At 38.6% G+C, this 23,720-nt stretch overlaps 1 protein-coding gene across 6 annotated transcripts; it reads left to right on the top strand.

The window, feature by feature from the left end:
* Positions 1 to 1,116: 1,116 nt before the first annotated feature.
* On the top strand, positions 1,117 to 23,362 carry TIAL1 (TIA1 cytotoxic granule associated RNA binding protein like 1). Of its 6 annotated transcripts, none has more exons than XM_030940720.1 (13): positions 1,117 to 1,712; positions 9,831 to 9,927; positions 15,486 to 15,584; positions 15,820 to 15,874; positions 16,036 to 16,123; positions 17,509 to 17,576; positions 18,037 to 18,112; positions 19,196 to 19,304; positions 20,324 to 20,419; positions 20,525 to 20,609; positions 20,854 to 20,977; positions 21,307 to 21,446; positions 22,261 to 23,362. In XM_030940720.1, coding segments are annotated over exons 6-13 (759 nt in total). In that variant the 5' UTR covers positions 1,117 to 1,712; positions 9,831 to 9,927; positions 15,486 to 15,584; positions 15,820 to 15,874; positions 16,036 to 16,123; positions 17,509 to 17,574; the 3' UTR covers positions 22,388 to 23,362. The 6 variants fall into 6 exon arrangements, with proteins under 6 accessions (XP_030796580.1, XP_030796581.1, XP_030796579.1 ...); XM_030940721.1 differs by having other exon boundaries at positions 15,435 to 15,584; XM_030940719.1 differs by lacking the exon at positions 17,509 to 17,576 and adding an exon at positions 4,656 to 4,717.
* Positions 23,363 to 23,720: the final 358 nt, after the last annotated feature.

The raw sequence follows: 23,720 nt of genomic DNA, 5'->3' as shown, positions 1-23,720 counted from the left end.
AAGGTACTTAGAGGAGGAAAAAAGCACACCAGGAACTGTTGTGGGGGGTGAGAAGACAAATTCTACAGGGCTGCAGAGCTAGTGTGAACATGGCTTCCCTCATCTTCATCCAAAACTGCGTTCCTAGCCCATATGACTGATGTCTGTGCATGTCTCTGCCCAAGGATTTTTTCTTTTTTTTTTTCTTTTTTTGAGACGGAGTCTCGCTCTGTCGCCCAGGCTGGAGTGCAGTGGCCGGATCTCAGCTCACTGCAAGCTCCGCCTCCTGGGTTTACGCCATTCTCCTGCCTCAGCCTCCCGAGTAGCTGGGACTACAGGCGCCCGCCACCTCGCCCGGCTAGTCTTTTTTTTGTATTTTTTTTAGTAGAGACGGGGTTTCATTGTGTTAGCCAGGATGGTCTCGATCTCCTGACCTCGTGATCCGCCCGTCTCGGCCTCCCAAAGTGCTGGGATTACCGGCTTGAGCCACCGCGCCCGGCCATGGATTTTTTTTTTCAACTCCAAGAATACGGGGGGAGTTGGGCAAGTCATTATAATAGAGGACTGCTCTTCTTACCCCATTATCCGATGAGATACTGGATAGGGAAGCCTCTGAAACTTGTAAAGCAATTTGCAAGCAGGCCACCTGCTTGTATTTAACAAATAGGCTAGAAATACCTATGTGTGGGGAAAATGCGTCCCCAAAACACCCCAACCCCTCCGGGTCCCCGCCAGCCCAGCTTCTCTCCTGACTGTCGCGCGAAGCGGCGGTTGACCAACGCGGGCCAGCCGTTCTGATGAACACAGGAAGGCCGGACGGGCCTGCTGGCTCGGACACCACGCGGAGGCAGAGCGCTGCCTGAGCCGCAGTTGAAGAAACCGCTCTCGGGCTGGACTAAGGCGGAGCAGCAGCTCAGACTGGGCCAACAGAAGAGCCTTACAATGCCTGGAGCAGTCCGAGGACAGCCCCCGGCGCGAGGCACTCTGGGACTTGTAGTTCGCTTCCCAGACAGCGCTTTTTCCCACTTGGTCTCCCCGCCTTTCAATGTCGCTTTTATTCTTCCCTTCACCTCCCAGCCCGCCGACTTCCTGGTCGTCGCACGTCCTCAGGTATGACTACACTACCCAGAAGTCTCCTCTTCGTGTCCCAGCGCGGGCGGGCGTCGGCGGTTCCTCTGGACTACAGGTTCCAGAAGTCCTATGCAGAAGTGCTTCCCTCTCTCATTTCCAGGACCACAATTCCCAGAGACTTCGGCTTCACGGCGTTTCTCTTTTTGCCCGATCTCTCCTGGAGCTGGCTGGGCTTCGGCCGGCTAGAGGCCCACAGCAACGACGTGATTCGTCGTGAGCGGGTCCCAGGGTTTCCTCGGCGGCCTTTTTTTCTCTCCCCTCGGTCGTCCCCGTTGCAGGCTGTCGCGGCTGGCCTGAGCGGTGACCTGGCGGGTCGCGCCTGCGCTCTGCCCTGTTTCCTGCCTGGCTGGTGGCGGCGGCCATTTTGTTCATCCTCCTCCTCCTCCTGCTCCTCCTGGTTGGAGCGCAGTGTCCGGAGCGGGCTGGGGGGAGAGAGCCCGAGAGCAGGGTTCGGTACCTTTTCCTCTGTCCCCAGCCGGTGCCCAGAGCCCCCCTCCCCTTCCTCCCCACCCCCTCCCCTCCCCAGCCCTGCCCTCCCCCTTGTCCCGGGATCGCTCCGTCGCACCCACCATGATGGAAGACGACGGGCAGCCCCGGACTCTGTGAGTACCCGAGACGAGGGGTGCCAGGCGCCAAGAGGCCCGGGCACCGCGGGACGCTAAGGGAGGGAGCAGGAGAGACTGGGTCGAAGCCGGGACTCTAGGCGGCTCCCTGACCAGGGCGGCGTGGACGCGAAGTGCATTCCTCATCTGTCCCCTTTTCCTTGGGAAGGAAATCCTCCCTTCCCCCAAACACAGTCACTTCCTGGGGTCTGGGGCTTGTCTCGACCTTTTTCTCTGGCGCCCTTTGCATGCCCTCCCTAGGCCGGGTTTCTGCACGGCTGAGGCTGTCAGGCCCAGGAGAACTCCTGCACCCCCTGCGCGTTGGGCACCCTGGGCTGGGCCTGGAGCTGCCGGTGCCCACGGGGAAAGAGCCTGGCGGGGGTGGGATTGGGGGTGGGCCCCGAGGAATTGGTACTCACTCCTTACACGTCCTCAGCTCGAGTCGCTCCCAGCTCTTCTCCCCAGCTAAGCTCTCGGAGGAAGCAGGACACTCTTACCACTCAAGCCCCTTCTCTCTTTATGCCCCACGTGCCCCCGCCCACGCTGTCAGAAACACCCGCCTAGCGCCCGCTACTTTTGAAGTGCATAAGGGATACCTTTTGCTGCCCGAGCATCTTTCCCTTCTTGGATAAAGAAGTTTACTTTGAGCGCTCCCTACGCTAAACTGACAACCAGTTGTTAAACTCCTTTTGCACTCTAGGTGTTGCCTCTTCCTAATCTGTTTGTGCGTCGAAACCTTCAGAGTTGGCTAAAATTATGTCTTCATCCGCTATTTGATGTGTGTCTTCTGAACGCTTTTTCTCCTGTCTTGCTGTTGCTTTTTACCTGAAGCCCAATCTAATGAATGAATTCTATCTTACAACCACTTAATTCTGGTTTCCTTCCTTTCCCAATGAAGAGTGATGACTCAGCATTTGCATTCCTTTCTGAGTAGTGTGGCACTCCTTTCTTCTGCATCTTTTTTTTTTTTTTTTAAGTCTGAATAGTTTTTAATTAAATGTTTAAGTTGGGCACCCTAATTTCCCGGCCTCTTCAGGTTCAGCACTCCTACCTTGAGTACCAAGGAGTCAGATCGCTGCTTTGTTTCTCTTGCCTCTCCTGGTATTGATAGGATCATAGTCCACTTGGCTCTGCTGTCTGATGGGGAAATTACTTTTTGGGGAATAGATAAGGTGGATGGGCACTCGAGAAGTTTGACTAGCTTCACATCTCTTCACTCCTACCAAAGAAAGGATGCTCAGTAAAGAAGACAGATGTTCAATATTGATAGAGATTTTTTTGTGTGTGGCCTTGTACAGGAATAAATGTGTTCTCTAACGTCTCACTAAAGAATCCATCCCGTTTTGAGAATATGAGGCCTACTGAAGCACATCAAATGCTTCAATGAAATGCTTGTTTAGTAGAACGTCTTTGTGTTTTGTGTTGTCTTCCATTTCTGCCTTCTCTCCCTAGAAGAAAGAATTGGGACACACTTAAAATTTGTCCTTCAGGCCAGGCGCGGTGGCTCACACCTGTAATCCCAGCACTTTGGGAGGCCGAGGCGGGCAGATCACGAGGTCAAGAGATCGAGACTATCCTGGCCAACATGGTGAAACTACGTCTCTACTAAAAATACAAAAATTAGCTGGGCGTGGTGGTGCGCACCTGTAGTCTCTGCTACTCAGGAGGCTGAGGCACGAGAATCGCTTGAATCAAGGAGGTGGAGGTTGCAGTGAGCCAAGATTGCACCACTGCACTCCAGACTGGTGACAGAGCGAGACTCTGTCTGAACAATTAAAAAAAAAAAAAAAAGAAATTTGTCCTTCAACATCTGTTGAAGCCAAGACTTGGTGTTGAGTTACAATGTGTACTTTGATATAAGCATCTGGGAAAGCTAGACTTAAAGACTAGCTAACATGTATTTAACAAAGATAAAAGTTACATCATATCTAAAAATCTGAAGTGTCATCATCACACACTGAATGATTGATAAATACTCATGGCAGGTGTCTCATTTACTGTATCTCTCTGTTCCTTACCAAGAGGAATGTCTGGTTTTGTAGTGCTCAAGAATGTGCTTTTTTGATGTCTTTTATTTATCTTTGCATCTGCCTTGTCTTCATCCCTATCAGTTTCTCCAGGAGACTAATAAGCTAACTTCTTTGTCACTTATTTCCTTCCTCTACCTTCTCTAATCTCTTGTTCTTTCTTTGAAACAGTTAAGTTGTCTATGTTTACGGTTCTCTAAAACTGTGACATGTGTTCATATGAATAAATAGACATCTTAAGCTCTGTTGTTTTGTATGTCAGTACGTGTTTACTATTCTGTCTTCCTTTTTCCTTCTCCCACCCTTTCCCATGGGGACTTTTTCTTTTTCTTTCTTTCTTTCTTTTTTTTTTTTTTTTTTAAGAGAAGGACTACTACATCTTCCTAGGTCTTATCCCTGCAGCACTTAGGTCACTGCCTGGAACATAAGAGGTACTCAGTATTTCTACAATGATTGTACTTCTTTCATTAAATTAGTATTAAGTTCTTTTTTAAAAGTCCTGGTTGAACTAAGATTGTAGGCAGACATTACTGTCACACGTGGTGTAGTCTGTTGACTTTGATATATTTTTTAAAACCTTCAAATGTAAAATCTTGAGATAAAAACAAATGTTTCACAATTGGGATTTTTATTAGAGTTTAATATAAATAATGCATAGTAGTTTTTCTAAGAGTATGTTTTACATATTCTCAAAGGGTTCTAAGTAACATGATGAAAACTTTGAACATGGTTTTAGACATTGATATCTAGTAGGGTTTTATTTTGTTTATGGAGATCTCATATTTTACATTGTGAGCTATGGATTAGGTTTTTCAAGTGGCCAGTATGTTTTAAAAGAATGTGTTCTTAACAAAGCTTATCTTAAATTGTTTCCTTAAGATGCCTGTGTGTTACTAGTGAGGTTTTTTTCCTGCAGACACACACAAGCTAAGACATATGGTTCTATCTTCAGAAAACAATATGGTGTTTAGAGCCTAGGTAGGTCTTTAAATATTCATTACCTACAGTATTACTAATTTATTTGATGGTATTTAAAGTGGCATAGAATTGCTTTGATGTTGAGCCTAAATTTCTATTTGTCATATAGTTGCTTTAAAGGTCTTTTTTCTGATGTTCTTCATTCTCATTTGACATTTATTTTGGGGTATTATGCATTGAGTAACTTGTGATCTAAAAAAACAAACAAAATCATGCTGTGTAATACTGGTGTTGGAAGTGGACTGTCTGACACCTGCCTTGTGGGACACACGTCTCAGGCTTGGGTTGTGTGTAGCTTTGTAGTGCAGTGATTTGATCCATGGTATATCTGAATCTACAATATGACACTAAATTGTAATAGTGTTTTATTGTACCTTATTTTCTTCGTCTATCTGATGCACCAAAATTGCTAGGAATTCATGTAATACCATGTTATGCAATCCCTTCCTTTAAGGCAGTTCTTTCTTCCTGGAAATAAGCTAATGATTTAGAGTATAATCTGAATAAGAGCAAAGCAGAAGAAAATTCTATAAAATATTACAAAATTGACTGGCTATACCATGGATTTGTCTATTCTGTTGCTATAATCAAGCCCCTCATTCAAATTCAACTTAATCATATTCTTTGTTTCTTTAAAGTAAGAGAGAGAGAGAGAGTGTGTGTGTGTGTGTGTGAATATCTCATATATATAGTTGGTCAATTTAGTTGTACCTCCTGCAGCTCTCTTCCATCATGCCTTCTTCCTAAAATGAAATACTGTACTGACAAATTGAACAATTAATTAGAGATCTATTGAAGAATATTATTGCAAAATCTCTTCTTGTATAGGACTTGTCAAGAACAAAAGCAGAACTGTTACGGAAATTTAGGTATAGTTTTTTTGTGTGAAAATGCTGATAATTTCAGCCTTGGTAGGGCTACTCTTTTCAGAGTGAGAGCACATTCAGTGTTGAAAAGTGTCATTAGTCTTCTGAAAGGCATGATATTCTTAACTTAAAATTCTGCCCAATCAGACACAAGAAGTAGTTTGGCAATGTGAACTTCTGCCTGCTGTGAAACTGCTAAGTTTCTAGCCTCAAATTGGATTTTAACCCTGATGCTAGGGATAAAGGTGTCATTTTCAGTTTTTAATGCTTCAGTTCCTACAGTTCCTGTTCTTAGAAGACAAAATAGACTCTAAGGTATGCCTCTTTTAAATTTTTTCCTTGAGTTAAAAATCATTCTGGAATTTCCTAAGTGTTTACTCTTTGAATTGACCTCTCAATACAAAAATTGGAGCCATTTGTCTTTTTTCTGTTATTTCGTATATGTTCTTTAGGTAGAAATTATATATTTAAAGACTTGGAACTTTAGGTTGACTACTTCATAACCAGAGCAGAAAGAAAGTGAAGTGTAGAAGCTGTAATTTGGAAAGAATAAAGATATCATTTCAATAAACTACCAAGAGATGATCTTACTAGGTCAGGCATTGAACTTTGTCTTAAATATTTTTGTTAGTATTTACTTTGGGACAGATTATTTTATGATAATGTGAAGGTACTTACAACAGAATAGAACAGTAGTTTAAAAGCTATACAATACGTCTCAAGTGTTATGATGCATGAAGGCAAATGTAAATGAAAAAGCAATCTGAAATTTGGGTACAAGAACTCAGTAAAAGAAAAGGCAGTCTGAAATTTGGGTAAAGTTTAGGTGAACTTATATAGTGAATCATGGCTTTTTAATCCTGGTAAATTAAGATATTGTGTGTGTTGTTATGGAAGGTCTTTCTTGTTAGTTTTTGGAATTGAGTTTGCTGCTTAACAACTTTGAGTTAACTTTGAGTGAAGATAATTTGAAAAATAGGAAACCTTAACACTGGATCTTTTAATAAATATTTCATGACATTCTAAACTTAGATATTTAACATTTTCATCTTTGCCTTCAGTGCTAGAAATGTAAATTAATGTATCTAAATATGCCTCTAGAAATTCTTCAAGATCTGTACTGACAGGAAATAGGTTGACTTGGAATAAGGGTTTATTTTTGTTTTTCAGATGAAGTTTCGCTCTTGTTATCCAGGCTGGAGTGCAATGGCATGATCTCAGCCCACTGCAACCTCCACCTCCCAGATTCAAGCGATTCTCCTGCGTCAGCCTCTCCCAAGTAGCTGGGATTGCAGGCGCCCGCCACCACGCCTGGCTAATTTTTTGTATTTTTAGTAGAGACGGCGTTTCACCATGTTGGCCAGGCTGGTCTTGAACTCCTGACCTCAAGTGATCCACTCTGCCATGGCTTCCCAGAATGTTAGGATTACAGGCGTGAGCCACTGCACCTGGCGGAATAAAGATCTTATTAAACAGTGACAGCTTTTATTGTGACTATTAGATACAGAAGGTAACTAATGCCCATATAGTTTTTCCTGAAGAAATCAATGTTTAAACAGTAATGGAAATAGAAAACTATTTAAAATGTGTTATATTAAAGTGGTAATTCTATTTTAATTTTGTTATTAGCTAGCTTCAATACGTGAAAATGAGTTTTATCCATCCTTCTTTTTTCTTAGAAATGAGCTAACTAGTCTTTTAGGCAAGGAACCTAATGTTTAGAAGCTCAAGATCGCTTGTTCGTTTTTCTTTTTTTCTGTTTTTGGAGATGGAGTCTCACTGTGTCCCCCAGGCTGGAGTGCAGTGATGCGATCTTGGCTCACTGCAACCTCCGCCTCCCAGGTTCAAGCGATTCTCCTGCCTCAGCCTCCCAAGTAGCTGGGATTATAGGTGCGCACCACCACACCCGGCTAATTTTTGTATTTTTAATAGAAATGGGGTTTCACCATGTTGGTCAGGCTGGTCTCGAACTCCTGACCTCATGATCCGCCCGCCTTAGCCTCCCAAAGTGCTGGGATTACAGGCATGAGCCACCGTGCCCGGTCACTTGTTCATTTTTCTTACAGATAGGTCTACTCTGTACAAAAAGAAATCATTTCAGAGATACAGGCTTACAAACCCTTATGAGTTAAGAAGGGGCAAGCAGTCTATGGCTCATAACCCAATAACCTTTTACTCCTGCTGGAAAAAGTGTGTCACTACATTTGCCTGCTGATGGATCGGCTCTTTAAATTAGGAGGAAAAGATGGCACAGTGGATGTAAACCAGTTTGTCACTTGTTTAGTCCTCTATTTAAGTAATATTGGATGTGTGTTTCAATTTTAGAGCAGGTACACTAAGGTTATTAGTGCTCATTGCAATAAAATTCTTAACTGGAAAATTGCTACTAATTCCTAATTGGATCTTTTCAGTTTTTTAGGTAACCTAAGCTTTCTCAGTCTATTTTTCCCTTTGAGTATTCCATCTTAAAGCATATTGTGTATTTAATGTGGCAACTATGTTGCAAGTATTGTTTTGGTCTTAATACTCAGTTTCCAGATGTAATATATTACAAGTAGAAAAAGAAATTTACTTTCCAGAATGAACTTTGTTAAATTTTACAGATATTGTTTGGTTTATGAGGTTGTTCATAATGGATGCAAATTTGAGGAATTATGCATAGAATACCAGAAAGACTTAAGTGTTTGGCAATTTATTGAGATAAATTAAGATAAATCAATAGAACAAGACATAAACCAAGGTGGTCATCTCTGCGTGGTGAAGTAGCATTTTTTTCTTTTCTTTTTTAAACTTTCCTGTATTTTAAATCTTTTACACAAAACACATGCATTCAATTTGTAATTAGAAAAAAAAAAAAACCCAAATTTTTTTAAGTGTCCATAGTCAAAAGTATACCTGGATTTGTCTTAATTTTTCTCTGAATTTCTTAAGAAATCTTTGTATTTGCTTTTTTATCTACATTAAGATATATTTTGTTGGCTGGGCATGATGGCTCACTCCTGTAAATCCCAGCATTTTGGGAGGCCCAGGCGGGTGGATCACTTGAGGTCAGGAGTTTGAGACCAGCCAGGCCAACATGGTGAAACCCCGTCTCTACTAAAAATACAAAAATGAGACGGGCGTGGTGGTGCACGCCTGTAGTCCCAGCTACCTGGGAGGCTGAGGCAGGAGAATTGCTTGAACCTGGGAGGCGGAGGTTGCAGTGAGCCGAGATTGCACTACTGCACTCCAGCCTGGGAGACAGAGTGAGACGCCATCTCAAAAAAATGCATATATATTTTGTTGATTCTGATGCATTTTAGACTAGGAAATTTTATATTTTACCCTGCTCTCCTAAAATGAAATAGTGAAGACATCATTGCAAGTAACCTTACTTAGCCAAAAACAAAACAAAAACCCTCCACCCTCTGTATGTTTTACTATAACTTTACTCTAATTCTGTTCTTTGTTCATGTAATTGCTTTGGTTGGGAGTCTAAGATAAACTCACTTTATGTTTAATATCCTATTACAATCAGGTGTTTTAATGAATTAGTATTTGTTGTATTTGTGTGTGTGTGTGTGTGTGTATGTTATAAATTATTTTTAATTAGAAATTGTAGTTATCTTGAGACCGGTTTAAAATTTTAACAATTAGAATAAGATGAGAAAATTATATCCAGGATACAGAATAATAATGCCATTGGGGTATACAAGATCACGTTGATTTGTTTTTAAATGTCTTTCAGAGTGGTATTTGAGTGGCCTAAGAACAATTGTTATTTTCCTAAATAAGGGTTAATCTTACTTTCATAGGATCAGGTTTAATTGGATAAATTTTATTGAAAACAGAGGAAGTTAAAGTGAAATAAAAGGTGACCGGGCGCGATGGCTCACGCCTGTAATTCCAGCAGTTTGGGAGGCCAAGGCGGACCGATCACCTGAGGTCAGGTGTTCAAGACCTGTCCGACCAATACGATGAAACCCCGTCTCTACTAAGAATACAAAAATTAGGCATGGTGGCATGCATGGTGGCATGCACCTGTAATCCCAGCTACTCGGGAGACTGAGAAAGGAAAATTGTTTGAATCTGGGAGGCGGAGGTTGCAGTGAGCTGAGATCATGCCATTGCACTCCAGCCTGGGCAGGCAGCAAGAGCAAAACTCCATCTCAAAAAAAAAAGAAAGAAAAGGTGATGAATTAAATGATAACACAGTAGAGCCAGAGCTAAAGGAAAAATTGCTGATAACGTATTTTTTTCTTGTGCAGATACGTAGGTAACCTTTCCAGAGATGTGACAGAAGTCCTTATACTTCAGTTGTTCAGTCAGATTGGACCCTGTAAAAGCTGTAAAATGATAACAGAGGTAAGATCTTCCCAGTTCCATGTGCTGACAATTAGCATCATGGGTTGATTAGCATGATTTTGAAATTGCATTATAAGCCTCAAATTATTCTGGTGGAGAGATTTGTGTTGTGTTGACTTACTACTTTGCTTTGGCTCACAAACTAGGCTTAGAATGGAGTTTTATTTGAGAGGGCAAAGTTTCTGTGCTGTTAATCTCAAACGGTCATTCTTTGTGGTGTGGTTATCTTGAAGTGATTCTGCTTTTAGAACACTATTAGAGCTCATTTCAGAGTGGTGAAAAACTGAAAAGTATTTCATACAATTCCCATAAGAATGTTAACGATTTGGACAGTGTATGTTCATGTGCGAGAACACGAGGTTATGTGTGTAGTGTGCAGCACTGTTTGTCTCTTGTGTCTGTAGCAAATACTTAACCTTTTTATGCTTTCCTGCTAAGACTGTAGCAGCACCCGATGAGTCATGTTTTAGGCTTTTTTTCCTTGTCTTTTTGTTCATTGATCAGCTTTTTGTTTTGTTTCGTTTTTGTTTTTGTTTATTTACTCTGTACTAGATACTGCAGTAAGTGCTAGAGATACACTGGTGAATAAAGATAGTTCCTTGTCCCATAGAATTTTACAGTTTAGTAGGGAGACAAAGGAGTTAGCAGGCACTTAGGATATAGGATAATAAAGGCTCCAGAAGCAGACAACTTAAAGTGCTGTGGGAGCACATGGGTATCCAGCGCAGCCTGAGGTCAGCGTGTGGCTTGTTGGAGGAGTCACTGCCTAGGCGGAAACCTTAAAAGGATAGTAGTACGTACTGGCTAGAAAGGAATTGAGGGAAGAAGGGATTCCAAATAAAGGGAACTTTGATCCAGGTTGGTAGGGAGAGCAGGAGTGCTTAGGGCAGAGAGGGAAAAATAGAACCCGTAGCATTGTTGTAGTTTAAAATGGGATTAGTCAGAAGAGATGGCAGAAGTGTATGGAAAGGGCTAGAAACTGTGCTGAGAAGTGTGTTTGGTACTGAAACGGAGAACTGTTAAAAACCTTTAAAGTGCTTTGGCCTTTTGATTGTCTTTCCCACCTAATGACAATCATCATTTTGTTCTGGTGTATTATATTTTTCCTTCCTGCCTTTAATTATTTGTGCTTTCGTCAATCAAAAATTTCCTTTGCACTAGGCACTCTACAAGGTACTGGAGATATAATGGAGAGACAGCCAAATGAGTTCCCCAAGCAAATGGGGATGTAAGCCATGAAGAGAATAAAACCGAGTTCTGTGATGATTGGAGGGTTGGTGCTATATAGGCTAGGTGATGAGAGATGTCGCCTCTTTGAGCTGAGACAAATAACAAGATGGTGCTATCTGTGGTAACAGCTGGAGGCAGAGGAAACAGCAAATACAACAGTCTTGAGTTGGTAATGAACTTGTGTTTGTAGAATCAAAGACTGATGGCTAGAGTCTGGTGAGGGATGGAGGGAAATGAGTCTAACTAACAGCAGGATTCAGAATCACAGGGCATTATGGGCCATGACATAGTTTGAGTTTTACTCTGGTCGCAGTGGCAGACCAGTGGAGGGGCTTAAACAGGGGGATGAGGTGCCAAGATTTGCATTTTTAAGCTTACTACTCTATGTAGAGAATGTCTGTTATATGGAGAATAGATTATAGCGGGCAAGAGCAGAAGGAGAAAAACCATCTGGATTTACTTCACTAGTCTAGGTAAAAGATGATGGAGGCTTATTCTCAAATGTGCTAGCTGAAGTCAAGATAAGGACAGAGGTTGATAGATTTGGAATATATTTTGGAGGTAGAATTGATAGGACTGGGTTGGCTGTGGGACATAGGGAAAGGAAGAAATCGGGAAATACCCTAAGATTCATGTTAATGCAGTTGCATAGGTGGTAATGCTATTTATTTGCTAAAATGGGGGTGACGTGATGGATGTCACCACAGGGAGCGGTGTTAATCAGGAATTGTGTTTTGACAATGTTAGATTTAAGACATGAGTTAGACATTGAAGTGGACGTTAGATTAGGCAGTTGGATAAAGTAGTTTGGAATTCTGGAGAGACCAATGCTGAAGCTTGCAGTGGTATTTGAAGCCATGGGACTAGGTGAGTTCACAGAGAGAGAATGATGGTAAAGAAGAGCACAGAGGCCATGAAGTCTGAGCCCTGGACCAGCTCAACATTTAGAGTTTGCATAAAGGAAGAAAGATCCTACAGTGAGGAAACAGGAAAACCAGAGTGTGATAGGATACAGAGAAGAGAATGTTTAAAGGAGGATGGTGGTCAACTGTAGTGAATTCTGCTTGGAAGTAAAGATTAGGATGGAAAAGGGATCACAGATGCAGCAGAGAGGTCATTGTTGAGCTCATCATACAGTTTCAGTGGCATGGTTGGCTTGGAAGCCGACAGAAGTAGGTTTAGGAGAGAACGTGTTGTGAGAAAGTGGGGAAAGAGTCACTAGAAAATTTTTGAGGAACATTTGATAAAGATTTATTTTAACAGTATTTTTTAAAACCCCATGTATACATACAGCTATTTGAAGGGTAGAGGGACTCAAAATGAATTTTCATAACTTCTGTATTCTAGAACTCTTAGATTTGAACTTGTAAAGTCTCACATTTCTCTGTCTTGACGTTTATGTCATCCAACAAAAATTGGTGACAACACTAAATAAGGTAGGGACATAAATGATTTTTTTTTTTTAAGAGACAGGGTCTGACTCTGTCGTCCAGGCCGGAGTGCAGTGGTGCCATCATGGCTCACTGCAGCCTCCAACTCCTGGGTTCAAGTGATCCTCCCACCTCAGTCTCCCAAGTAGCTGGGACACCGCCACCACACTTAGTTCATTTTTAAATGTTTTTGTAGAGATTAATTTCACCGTGTTACCCAGGCTGGTCCTGAACTCCTAGGCTCAAGTGATCCTCCTGCCTCATCCTGCTAAAGTGCTGAGATTATAGGCATGAGCCACTGCACCCAGCCATAATTGATTTTTTTTTTTTTTTTTTTTTGAGACGGAGTCTCGCTGTGTTGCCCAGGCTGGAGTGCAATGGCATGATCTCGGCTCACCGCAGCCTCAGCCTTCTGGGTTCAAGCGATTCTCCTGCCTCAGCCTCCTGAGTAGCTGGGACTACAGGTGCGTGCCACCAAGCCCTGCTAATTTTTTTTTTTTTTTGTATTTTTTTTTAGCAGAGACTGGGTTTCACCATGTTGGCCAGGATGGTCTTGATCTTCTGACCTTGTGAACCGCCCACCTCGGCCTCCCAAAGTGCTGGGGTTATAGGCAGGAGCACTTTTTTTGTTTTTTTTTTTTTGGAGACAGAGTCTGGCTCTGTCGCCCAGGCTGGAGTACAATGGCACAATCTTGGCTCACTGCAACCTCTGCCTTCCAGGTTCAAATGATTCTCCTGCCTCAGCCTCCTGAGTAGCTGGGATTATAGACATCCACCACCAAACCCGGCTGATTTTTGGAATTTTTGGTAGAGATGGGGTCTCACTGTGTTGGTCAGGCTGGTCTCGAACTCCTGACCTCAAGTCATCCAGCTGCCTCAGCAGGTGTGAGCCACTGCGCCCAACCCATAATTGGTTTTTAGGATGTCACTTGGTGGTGTAAATAAGAAGCTTCCAAAGGGTATAAACTCTAATACAGAGTATCTAGCAGCTATTTAGTTTTCTTTCATAAATTTCATTTCAGTATGTGAGAAATCCTTTTTCCCCCATAGTTTTATGATTTTTTTTACTTTAGATGTTGTTATCATAGATTTTAGCTTTCCTTATATAATACAAATATATATTATTGATTCTAAGTCAAATTTTTTTAGAGTTTTAATATCTCTGATAGTTGGGATGTGACTTAGAAATAAGTGGTGTCTTAAATTAGGTGAAATGCAGTGTGATGTGAATATATAAAATATGTGATATCAGTGAGTATATGTGTATATGTACATGCACGTGCATATGTTGATTGGGAGCTGGCCTGCTATTAGATAGATTTGAAATTGGTATTCACGGGTAGACTAGTTTCCTAAAGTGCATGGGATTGTCACAGATCTACCATTGGACCCCTGTATGTTTTGCTGCGGTTGTCAGTGTTTTCCTTAGAGATCATGGGGGCAAAGAGATAGGAGTGAAAGGAAAACTCAACTGGCACAATTTTAGCCTCTCACTTATTTTGATGTCCTTTCTTCAATGAATATTTATGGTGAATGTAATAACTCTTTTACAAGAAGGATTTACATGTGTGCTTCAGTTTGAAGTCTTCCCCCATTTCCTTTCTTTACCTCTTAAGAACAGCATCCACGTGGCTACAACAGTAGGACTTTGTATGAGAGCCCATAGTTTTGTTGTCAGTATTAACGATCCCCTTTTTTTCCCTCAAGGAAATGCCTTCTGGTTCCTTTGCCACTATTGTTTAGACGTCTTATTTTGGATTTTTCTTCTAAAACTTTCCTGGAATGAAAAACTGTGGTTGTTGAAAAGATCTTTATTTTATCTGGTATATTTATCCCTTGTAAGTCCAACTAGAATTCCACATTTTAAATATTATTCTTATAGGGCATTTTACGTTGAATAATGATAACTGTTTGTAGCCTTACGTAAAAATATATACTTGTACAGTTGTGCAGCTCTTCAGTATGGGTTGCAGTTTCATAGAAATTCGTTACCAGTTTGGTTGTCAGGTGAGAATGTTGCTATAGCTTAGGTAGTACTACTTTCTTCACATCTTTATAAATGTGTTTTAGGTAACTACTGTCAAGCATAGGGTTGCAGAATATATTTAATATAGATTTTTTCTATGGTGTTTTTATTATGTAAAATTGTAGCTTTGTCTTGGAATATTTTATTCAGATACATTTTCAGAACCTCTTTTCTTGATCACTGCTGTTGTTTCTCTGATCTTTGGAAAACCAAATTCAAAGTATATAGAATCTTCAGTACATTAGACTATTTTGGAAGGTAGGGAATTCATTTCAGTCGCTGGTTGTAAAGCTTAAATTTTCCTGTTTTTATTTTCATTCTTTCCATATCCAGAAAAGAAATCAATAAAATTCAGTCTTTGTAGCAGTATAGAATTCCATCATTTGTAGTATTGATCCTAATTTTGATCAGGAGTAGTTTATAAAGTTGGTTCATTCTGTATTTCTGTATCCTGGGATACCACTTATAGAGGATTATGATGCATAAGTAGAACATATTTTAAAAATAATGTTGGAGAAGGAAAGCAATGGTAAGGAGTGGTCCTCATCAGATCTGAGTTTGAGGTTTTGTTTGGTTTAATATAAGCTTCTATTTTATGTTTAACAGACTTCACCAGAATTCTTTATTTTCATTTAATACTGATGCTCGTGATTCTACAACTGCTTTTGTAGTTCCGTTTGAGTTCAGTAGTATTCTGAGGTGCAAAGTCAGGTTTAGCTTTAAATCTTATTTTAAAAGTGTTAGGCTTTCATAAGCTTATGCAGTCTCACCTTGTACATTCCTAGCTATCAGTAATGTTTTTTCCTGGATTTTCTTCTCAGCAACCCGATAGCAGAAGGGTCAACTCTTCTGTTGGATTTTCTGTTTTGCAGCATACAAGCAATGACCCATATTGCTTTGTGGAATTTTATGAACACAGAGATGCAGCTGCTGCATTAGCTGCTATGAATGGGAGAAAAATTTTGGGAAAGGTAAGATAATAGGATGATGGCACCTTATGAGTACATATATTTGCATGTCAAACTAGTTTGTATTTTTTCTAGGCAAATTTTTGAACAGATACTCGGCTGCTGAGTGATGGTTTTGCTTTATTCAGCTTAGTGCTTTTACAAAAATAGCCCTGCTTGATAAATGATTTGATAAGTGGTAAGTGTTCTAACTCATGACATGCCTAATAATTTTATTAAATATAATCTTTATTTTTAGGAGGTCAAAGTAAACTGGGCAACCACACCAAGTAGCCAGAAAAAAGATACTTCCAGTAAGTACTCCTGCTGCATTTTACTGTGGAAGAGTTCTGAAATTATCCAGGAAGCATTACCAGCTTAAATAGGGTTTTTTTTTCCCTCCTCTAGAGCTGCCTTAAAAAGGTTTTAGTGGCTGACTTCTTAAGTATTTGATTACCAAATGCTCTGATTTCAGATCACTTCCATGTGTTTGTTGGGGATTTGAGTCCAGAAATTACAACAGAAGATATCAAATCAGCATTTGCCCCCTTTGGTAAAATATCGTAAGTATCATAATCAGTACTACACTCAGTTGTGATAGGCAGAATTGTATATGATTAACTTGTAATTGAATTAAGGTTTTCTTTCTCTAGTTAGTATGGTTTTGTTTTGTTTTGTTATTTTTTATTTATTTATTTTGGTTTGTTTTGAGTAGTGGATGTTGTTGAAAATGTTAATGTCATTTCAGTGTCTTGGGGTCTCGTTTTCATCTAATCCTGTGTATAATATGTTAAAAAAATTTAAGTGATTCTGTTTGTTATCTTTGAAGCAGATGTTTGAATGGTAAAACTTATAAAGTCCAGCTTTTTTGTCATGTGTTTTCAAAATTTGGTGGTTTAGGATAATGAGTTAATCAAAAGTAAATGTGATTTATACTGTGTAAGAGTTCAATAACTTTTATAGGAGGAATTTATAAATGGGAGAGTAGGTAAATCCTTGAATATATTGTGATTAAATTGGAAATGTTCATGTTTTATTATGATAAATGTGTTTTTGATATTTTAGCTGTAAGTGAAAAGTACTGTTATACTATTAAAATGTTTCAATGTATGAGTCATAAATGTGGGTTTAATTAGATGTTTTTTGTTAGTGATATTTGATTCTACTAGTTAAGAGGCAAATGTGGTTTGATTTTTAACAACATTTACGCTCAGATTTTACTGTTGTTACTTGGTAAAAAAATATATTGGAAAACTAAAAATGATTATGAATTGTAGAAAATGTTTATCATAATTTATCTTTCTGATTAAAATCAGTTTATTTTGTATATTTCCTGTAGATTTAAATTAAACATCTTAGTACTACTTTACAGGAAAGTGTTTCAACTAAGAACAACAATATTTTCTCTATTCAATTTGTTGTTCTATAGATTTAATTTCTTTAAAAGATTTAATTCTTAACTTTCTGTTTTGATATTTGCTTTGCTTTTTAATCTAAATGTGGTAAGTAGTACTATTTTAAAAATCAATATAAAAATAATACAGGTTGCTGTTTTTCAATCTTTATTTATACCTGAGACCTGCAGTTTTTCTTAAGTCCAAGTCACAATTAAAAGTAATAGCATTCTGGTTATTTTGCAGAATTGCTCATAAGAATGGACAGGATCTTGAAGGCTAACTGCAAGGAACTGTGCACACTGGAACTCAGTTGTAGATTTTTTTTCTCATTTCTATTTATTCTTATTATACATTATTTATATATACATATTTTAGTATTTACATTTTAACATTCTATATTCAGTGGAGTTCTATATTTCCAATCATTTAACTTACTCACTAAAATTTCTGTGTAAATTTGTTGTTTTCGTACTGGTGTGCTTAGCATTGTTGTTAGTTTTTTATTCTCCTTTCTTAAATTTCTGAAAATGTCAATTTTTCAAAATTTACAGCTGCCCAAACTCCAAAATGATGGTAGAGAATTGACCAAGAAAAATAAAGAAATCTGTTAACAGGCCATGTATGCCTTTTTAATTCCTATTTTTTCCTCTTTTTCAATTTTTTAATATTTCATATATTTTGTATCACTAGGCAGAAGACATTTAACTATTTAGAGATTGCATGGTAAAGTAGTTAGTATTGTTACAGTAATTTATAGAATCAGTAAACCTTAGAGGACACTAGTAAATAGAGTATTAGAAAGGGAAACTGTTGTTCCTATTAATCTTCAAATTTGAGCATTTAGTTTAGAAAGCACAGGCTATTTGATTAGGTTGCATGTTTATTACATGTTTTTGTCCTACTGCTTTTTTCTAACAGGTAAAGAAGCATTAGGGAGAGTTCAGGAATGGTTGTAGTTAATTAGGGCTAACTGGAATTTTATTTTAAAAATGCTCACAATACAGTGTGTGTGGTTCCTTTTAGTTTTTATTTTGAGGGTGGCTCTTACTTCCCTCATTTAGCTGTGCTTCTTTTCACAGGGATGCCCGGGTAGTTAAAGACATGGCAACTGGAAAATCCAAAGGCTATGGTTTTGTATCTTTTTATAACAAACTGGTACGTTCTTCCATTTCAATTTATATTTTTTAATACTAAATTTAGTCATTAGTTACTTAATGTATTGCATCTGAAACTTGAGTATACTTGAATGTTAACTGCAAACACAACTTTTATGTAATGTTATGTATGTTTAAATAATAGAGTATAATTTCATTCTTTCATAAACTGAAAAATAAATAGCTAGAAAAAGAATGATTATACTATAAGGAAGATTTTTAAAATTGTGTTTGTACATTGGTAAAGGTCAGATGGATTTAGAAGTAAAGCCCAAGTCTAGGACAGATGAGCTAACCTGAGAATTTAGAGAGTAGGTAAATTATATTCAGTTTTAACCGTGAAAATCTCAGTTTTAACTCTTCCTTTTAAATTATTATTGATACTCTCATATGACTGGGATATTAGTGACTACAGCAAATTATATAAATAAAAATTTAAGCAATTCATCTTGATTTTTGTATATATTCTTTGTAAAAGAGGTACCAAAGTAAGCATTTGCGTTAACTGTAACATTAAATAATAGAGTGGGCTTTGATTTTAAAGCAGTTTCAATAACTTAAATCACCTTTTTTTTGTTGTTGAGATAGTCTCACTCTGTTGCCCAGGCTGGAGTCCAGTGGCGCCATCTCAGCCCACTGCAACCTCCGCCTCCCGCGTTCAAGCAATTCTGCTGCCTCAGCCTCCCGAGTAGCTGGGATTACAGGCATGTGCCACTAAACCCAGCTAATTTTTATATTTTTAGTAGAGACATGGTTTCACTTGTGTTGGCCAGGCTAGCCTCAAACTCCTGACCTCAAGTGATCCTCCTGCCTTGGCCTCCCAAAGTGCTGGGATTACAGGTCATCTACATTTTATTGAAGTGGTAAGATAAAGGGCCAGAGTATCTGTTTTAGCTTAGATTGAATCACTCAAGTTCAAATCATTTTCTAGTTGGTAATAGTTCAGTTTTGTTTTGTTTAGGATGTTTAGTGAATTCATCTACTGATTTGTTTTGGATCCAGCAGTGCCGATGCTTTATTTAATCGTACTCTTATTTATCACTATTTTCTTTGTGATTGTGCTTTCTTTCTTTTTTATCCATAGGATGCAGAAAATGCGATTGTGCATATGGGAGGTCAGTGGTTGGGTGGTCGTCAAATCCGAACCAACTGGGCCACACGTAAACCACCTGCACCTAAAAGTACACAAGAAAGTAAGATATATCCACTGTGTGTGTTAAAATTATAGATTCTTCACAAAATCATGTATCATGTATTCATCTAGTCTCAATTTCTGATTTATTTATTTAAGAGACAGGATCTGGCTCTGTTGCCCAGACTGGAGTGTGGTGGCGTGATCTTGGCTCACTGTGGCCTGAAACTCCTGGGTATAAGTGATCCTTTCACCTCAGTCTCCTGAGTAACTGGGACTACAGGGCCGTGCCACCATGCCCAGCTAATTTTTAAATTTTTAATAGAGACAGGGTCTGGTTATGTTGTCCAGGCTGCACTTAGTATTTAATTAGTGTTGCAAGACATTAATTATTTCACTTTATATTTCGTTATCTGAAAATAGTTGGGCTATGATATAAGTATTTTTGGAGCTGTGAATCACCTGATTTTATAGATCAAGTCTGTGTCAAATCATAGCATCAATAAAAATTATATTTTCTCCTCCCATTGAGGTATATCTTTTTTTTTTTTTTTTTTTTTTTTTTTTTTTAAGGCAGAGTCTCACTCTGTCACCCAGGCTGGAGTGCAGTGGTGTGATCTCGGTTCACTGCAGCCTTTGCCTCCCAGGTTCAAGTGATTCTCCTGCCTCAGCCTCCTGAGTGGCTGGGATCACAGGGGTGTGCCACCACACCCAGCCAATTTTTGTATTTTTAGTAGAGATAGGGTTTCACCGTATTGGTCAGGCTGGTCTCGAGCTCCTGACCTCGTGATCCACCCACCTCAGTCTCCCAAAGTGCTGGGATTATAGGTGTGAGCCACTGCACCCTGCCTTAATTTTTGAATTTTTAGTAGAGACAGGGTTTCGTCATGATGGCCAGGCTGGTGTCGAACTCCTGACCTCATGTGATCCGCCCACCTCAGCCTCCCAGAGTGCTGGGATTACAGGCGTGAGCCACTGCGCCCGGCCTGAGGCATATCTTAATAGTATATAGTAATTAACAAAAGATAGTTTTATAGTACCATATAACAGTCAACGTTTTTGTTTTGTTTCTGCATACAGACAACACTAAGCAGTTGAGATTTGAAGATGTAGTAAACCAGTCAAGTCCAAAAAATTGTACTGTGTACTGTGGAGGAATTGCGTCTGGGTTAACAGGTACAATGTTTGGTTTTCTAATCACCTCTGAGGAGCTTCATCACTATTCTTATGAATTTCATGATACACATCAGCCATGTTTTATTTGTATGTTTTGTTTTATAGATCAGCTTATGAGACAGACATTCTCACCATTTGGACAAATTATGGAAATAAGAGTTTTCCCAGAAAAGGGCTATTCATTTGTCAGGTAACACTCTACTTGAAATATCATTATTACTCATACATTTGATTCATTCCTTTCACTTACGTTCCCCAGGGTATCAGTGTCTGTTATTTTAGTGCTTCTTTGCAATATAGAAGTTTAAGCTACCTACCTAATATACTTAGAAAAAAGTACCAACTTGCAGGTATAAACTGATGAGTCTCCATGTTACTTACTGTGTTAGGTTCTTAAAAAATAAAAGACAAAACCTATCATTTTTCTTTCTTAGATTTTCAACCCATGAAAGTGCAGCCCATGCCATTGTTTCGGTGAACGGTACTACGATTGAAGGACATGTGGTTAAATGCTATTGGGGTAAAGAATCTCCTGATATGACTAAAAACTTCCAACAGGTAATTCGATTTTTCATAGCACTTTTTAAGTTTCCATCTTACATATCACATAAAAAGCTTTGGAAACTCTGTAAAATAAACAGTAAAATAAAGCATATAGCTACTTTCAGTTGATTGTATTTCAAAATTCATTATTTGCGGTATTAACTGAATCTTAATACTTTCTTTTCACAGGTGTCACCACCCCAATAAACTTAGACAATGATAAATAACAGAGTCCTATTCACATAAGGGTGCTTACTTAGTTTTTCTCTTCCTTGTCTCCCACTCTTTCTTCATATACGGTGTTTCTTACGTGTTCCCTAAAACAATAATTTGCTTTTTCCTAGGTCGACTATAGTCAGTGGGGCCAATGGAGCCAAGTGTATGGAAACCCACAACAGTATGGACAATATATGGCAAATGGGTGGCAAGTACCGCCTTACGGAGTATACGGGCAACCATGGAATCAACAAGGATTTGGAGTAGAGTAAGTTGTTTGGGTTTTTCCAGTATAGAAACATATGGTTCTGACAAAATAAAAGTGTGGTTTCCTAAGGAGAATCTATTTTAATTATATACTTTGAGCTATTTGGCATTATGAGCATTATAGAAACAAATCTAACAAAATATGATTTATGAGGCTAAGGAATTACTTCTCATTACCTAGGTGGAAAGGAGGGATTGGGATAACATTTAGTGTGTCCTATGATCCCTGTAAGCAGTTGGTAGAATTTGATTTACATTTCTGATACACTTTTATTTATTTTTGCATGTGAAAGATCTTTGTCCAGGTATATGCAGAAGTTTGATGGTTTTATGCCTATGTGGTATGTGTGAGAAATCTGAGGTTTGTGTGATACAAAGTAACTGCCTTTTTTTTTTTTTTTCTTTTTGTTGATAAGAGTGGGTTCCTCCTTTGTAATTCCCCCACCCAGGGCCAGCCCATACCTTTATTTTCTGATTTCTTCCTTTGAGAGTCTTTCCAACATGAACTTGTATTTTTAAAATTTGTTATGTAATAGATGATGTGTTGAATCATTCACAATTTTTAAAAAATTAGTTTGCAGATACTCCTTAGACATCATTGTGCTAAGTTGTGGTTATCTTAAAAATATCGAAGACTAATACTGGAATATGTATTCTGCATATATATCATGTATTTCTTTGATCTATCTATTTGTTGTAGGTGTGTTGATTTCTGGTTTTCTATTCTGTGATTAGGCTCTGCTTGATTTTTGTGTAAATACGTATGTGATTTTTTCTTTCTTGTGTTTGCTGAAGATTTTTTTTTTTCTTCCAAGTCAATCACCTTCTGCTGCTTGGATGGGTGGATTTGGTGCTCAGCCTCCCCAAGGACAAGCTCCTCCCCCTGTAATACCTCCTCCTAACCAAGCTGGATATGGTATGGCAAGTTACCAAACACAGTGAGCCGGGACTCTTAAAAAAAATTGTAATTCATGATAGGCTTCGATTTCCTGTGACACTTTGAAGACATGAAAGTAGACATCGGAAAATGAAAATATTTATTTTAAAAATTGAAATGTTTGGAACCTTTAGCACAGATTTGCTTTGGTGAAGGACACATGTCTTCTAGTTCTGCCTTTTTAAGTTTTTGTTCATGATGGATATGAACATGATTTTTCTTTGTGTACAAAAACTAAAATAAAGTCAATAAAGACAATTCTGACTACAAATTTTGATATAATAGGAAAAATGGCTAATACATTTTGATTCTTAGATACTATTCCATTTTTATCTTGCTGTTCAGTATTTTAACTCACTGTGTTTTTAAAAGAGCAAAAAAGGGAGGATCGTGAAAACCTGGGAATCACATATAAGTTCATCTTGAATCCTGATACTCCCCTCCCCTTCCCTGAGGTGGACCACATTTGAAGTCAGCAGAGAAAAAGTGTGATATTCAGAAGAAATGCGTGATTTTGGAGTCGCTTTGGAGGAAATATTTTCTTTCTCTATGCCTAAAGAAACTGAAGCCAGACTGAAGTTTTGCACCCTAAAAAGGAACAGCATTGTTTGAGTTACTTGAGCAAATGTCGGTGGTCCACGTTAAACATATTTTTAAAACTTCCAAAAGTGTCGATTATTAAAATTGTAGTATATTACATTTCATTTTGGGGGGAAATTCCAAGTATGGTGTTTGTATTAAAGTCAGACAGTCATACTTGTGCTTTTACATGAAGTTTAAATGATACACATTGTAAATATTCAATAACTACAGTGTTTAAAAAGCATGCTTCAACATAGAAGTAGCAGCAATGTAATTATTTGAAGTAACACTTAACACACTCCACTGCATTGAATGCAGTGGATTGATCAGAATGTTGACTGACATTTCCAAGGTTGGCTACTATGTAAAATTAAAATTACACAAATTGTGCAGAAAAAGCCTTAATTTTAATTTCATACAAATCTTTGATGCATTAGTATGTTCTAAAATGTCACTGGGAATTAGTTTTGTTTTTTTTTTGTTTTGTTTTGTTTTTTGCTTTACATTACTTGGTATGTAAATACCTTGATTAAAACCTTATAAACCAATTTCAAGGTTACTATAAGTTGTATAGTACAAGTGTTTTTTAAAAATCTTGGGGTGTTTTTAAAAATTAAGATATATTTTGCCCAATAATTTTTTTAACAAGATTGCTAAAAACATCTTATTTAGACACTTCAATGTACCAATTTATAATTGGATATTCAGTTTAAATAGTACACAGAGTTGTGGCTTTTATTTTCAATTAATTTCTTC

The sequence above is a fragment of the Rhinopithecus roxellana genome, chromosome 11, assembly GCF_007565055.1.
Source record: "Rhinopithecus roxellana isolate Shanxi Qingling chromosome 11, ASM756505v1, whole genome shotgun sequence".
In the NCBI taxonomy this organism is placed as follows: Eukaryota; Metazoa; Chordata; class Mammalia; order Primates; family Cercopithecidae; genus Rhinopithecus; species Rhinopithecus roxellana.
This window is presented reverse-complemented; position numbering and strand designations above follow the sequence as displayed.

What these genes read in the sequence shown, in the direction of transcription:
- TIAL1 (XM_010375978.2), top strand. Translation starts at nt 1,681, where the DNA reads ATGATGGAAGACGACGGGCAGCCCCGGACTCT. An exon ending in GGAGAAAAATTTTGGGAAAG is followed by an intron (nt 15,585 to 15,819) that starts GTAAGATAATAG and finishes CTTTATTTTTAG; the next exon opens with GAGGTCAAAGTAAACTGGGC. An exon ending in TATCTTTTTATAACAAACTG is followed by an intron (nt 18,113 to 19,195) that starts GTACGTTCTTCC and finishes TTTTATCCATAG; the next exon opens with GATGCAGAAAATGCGATTGT.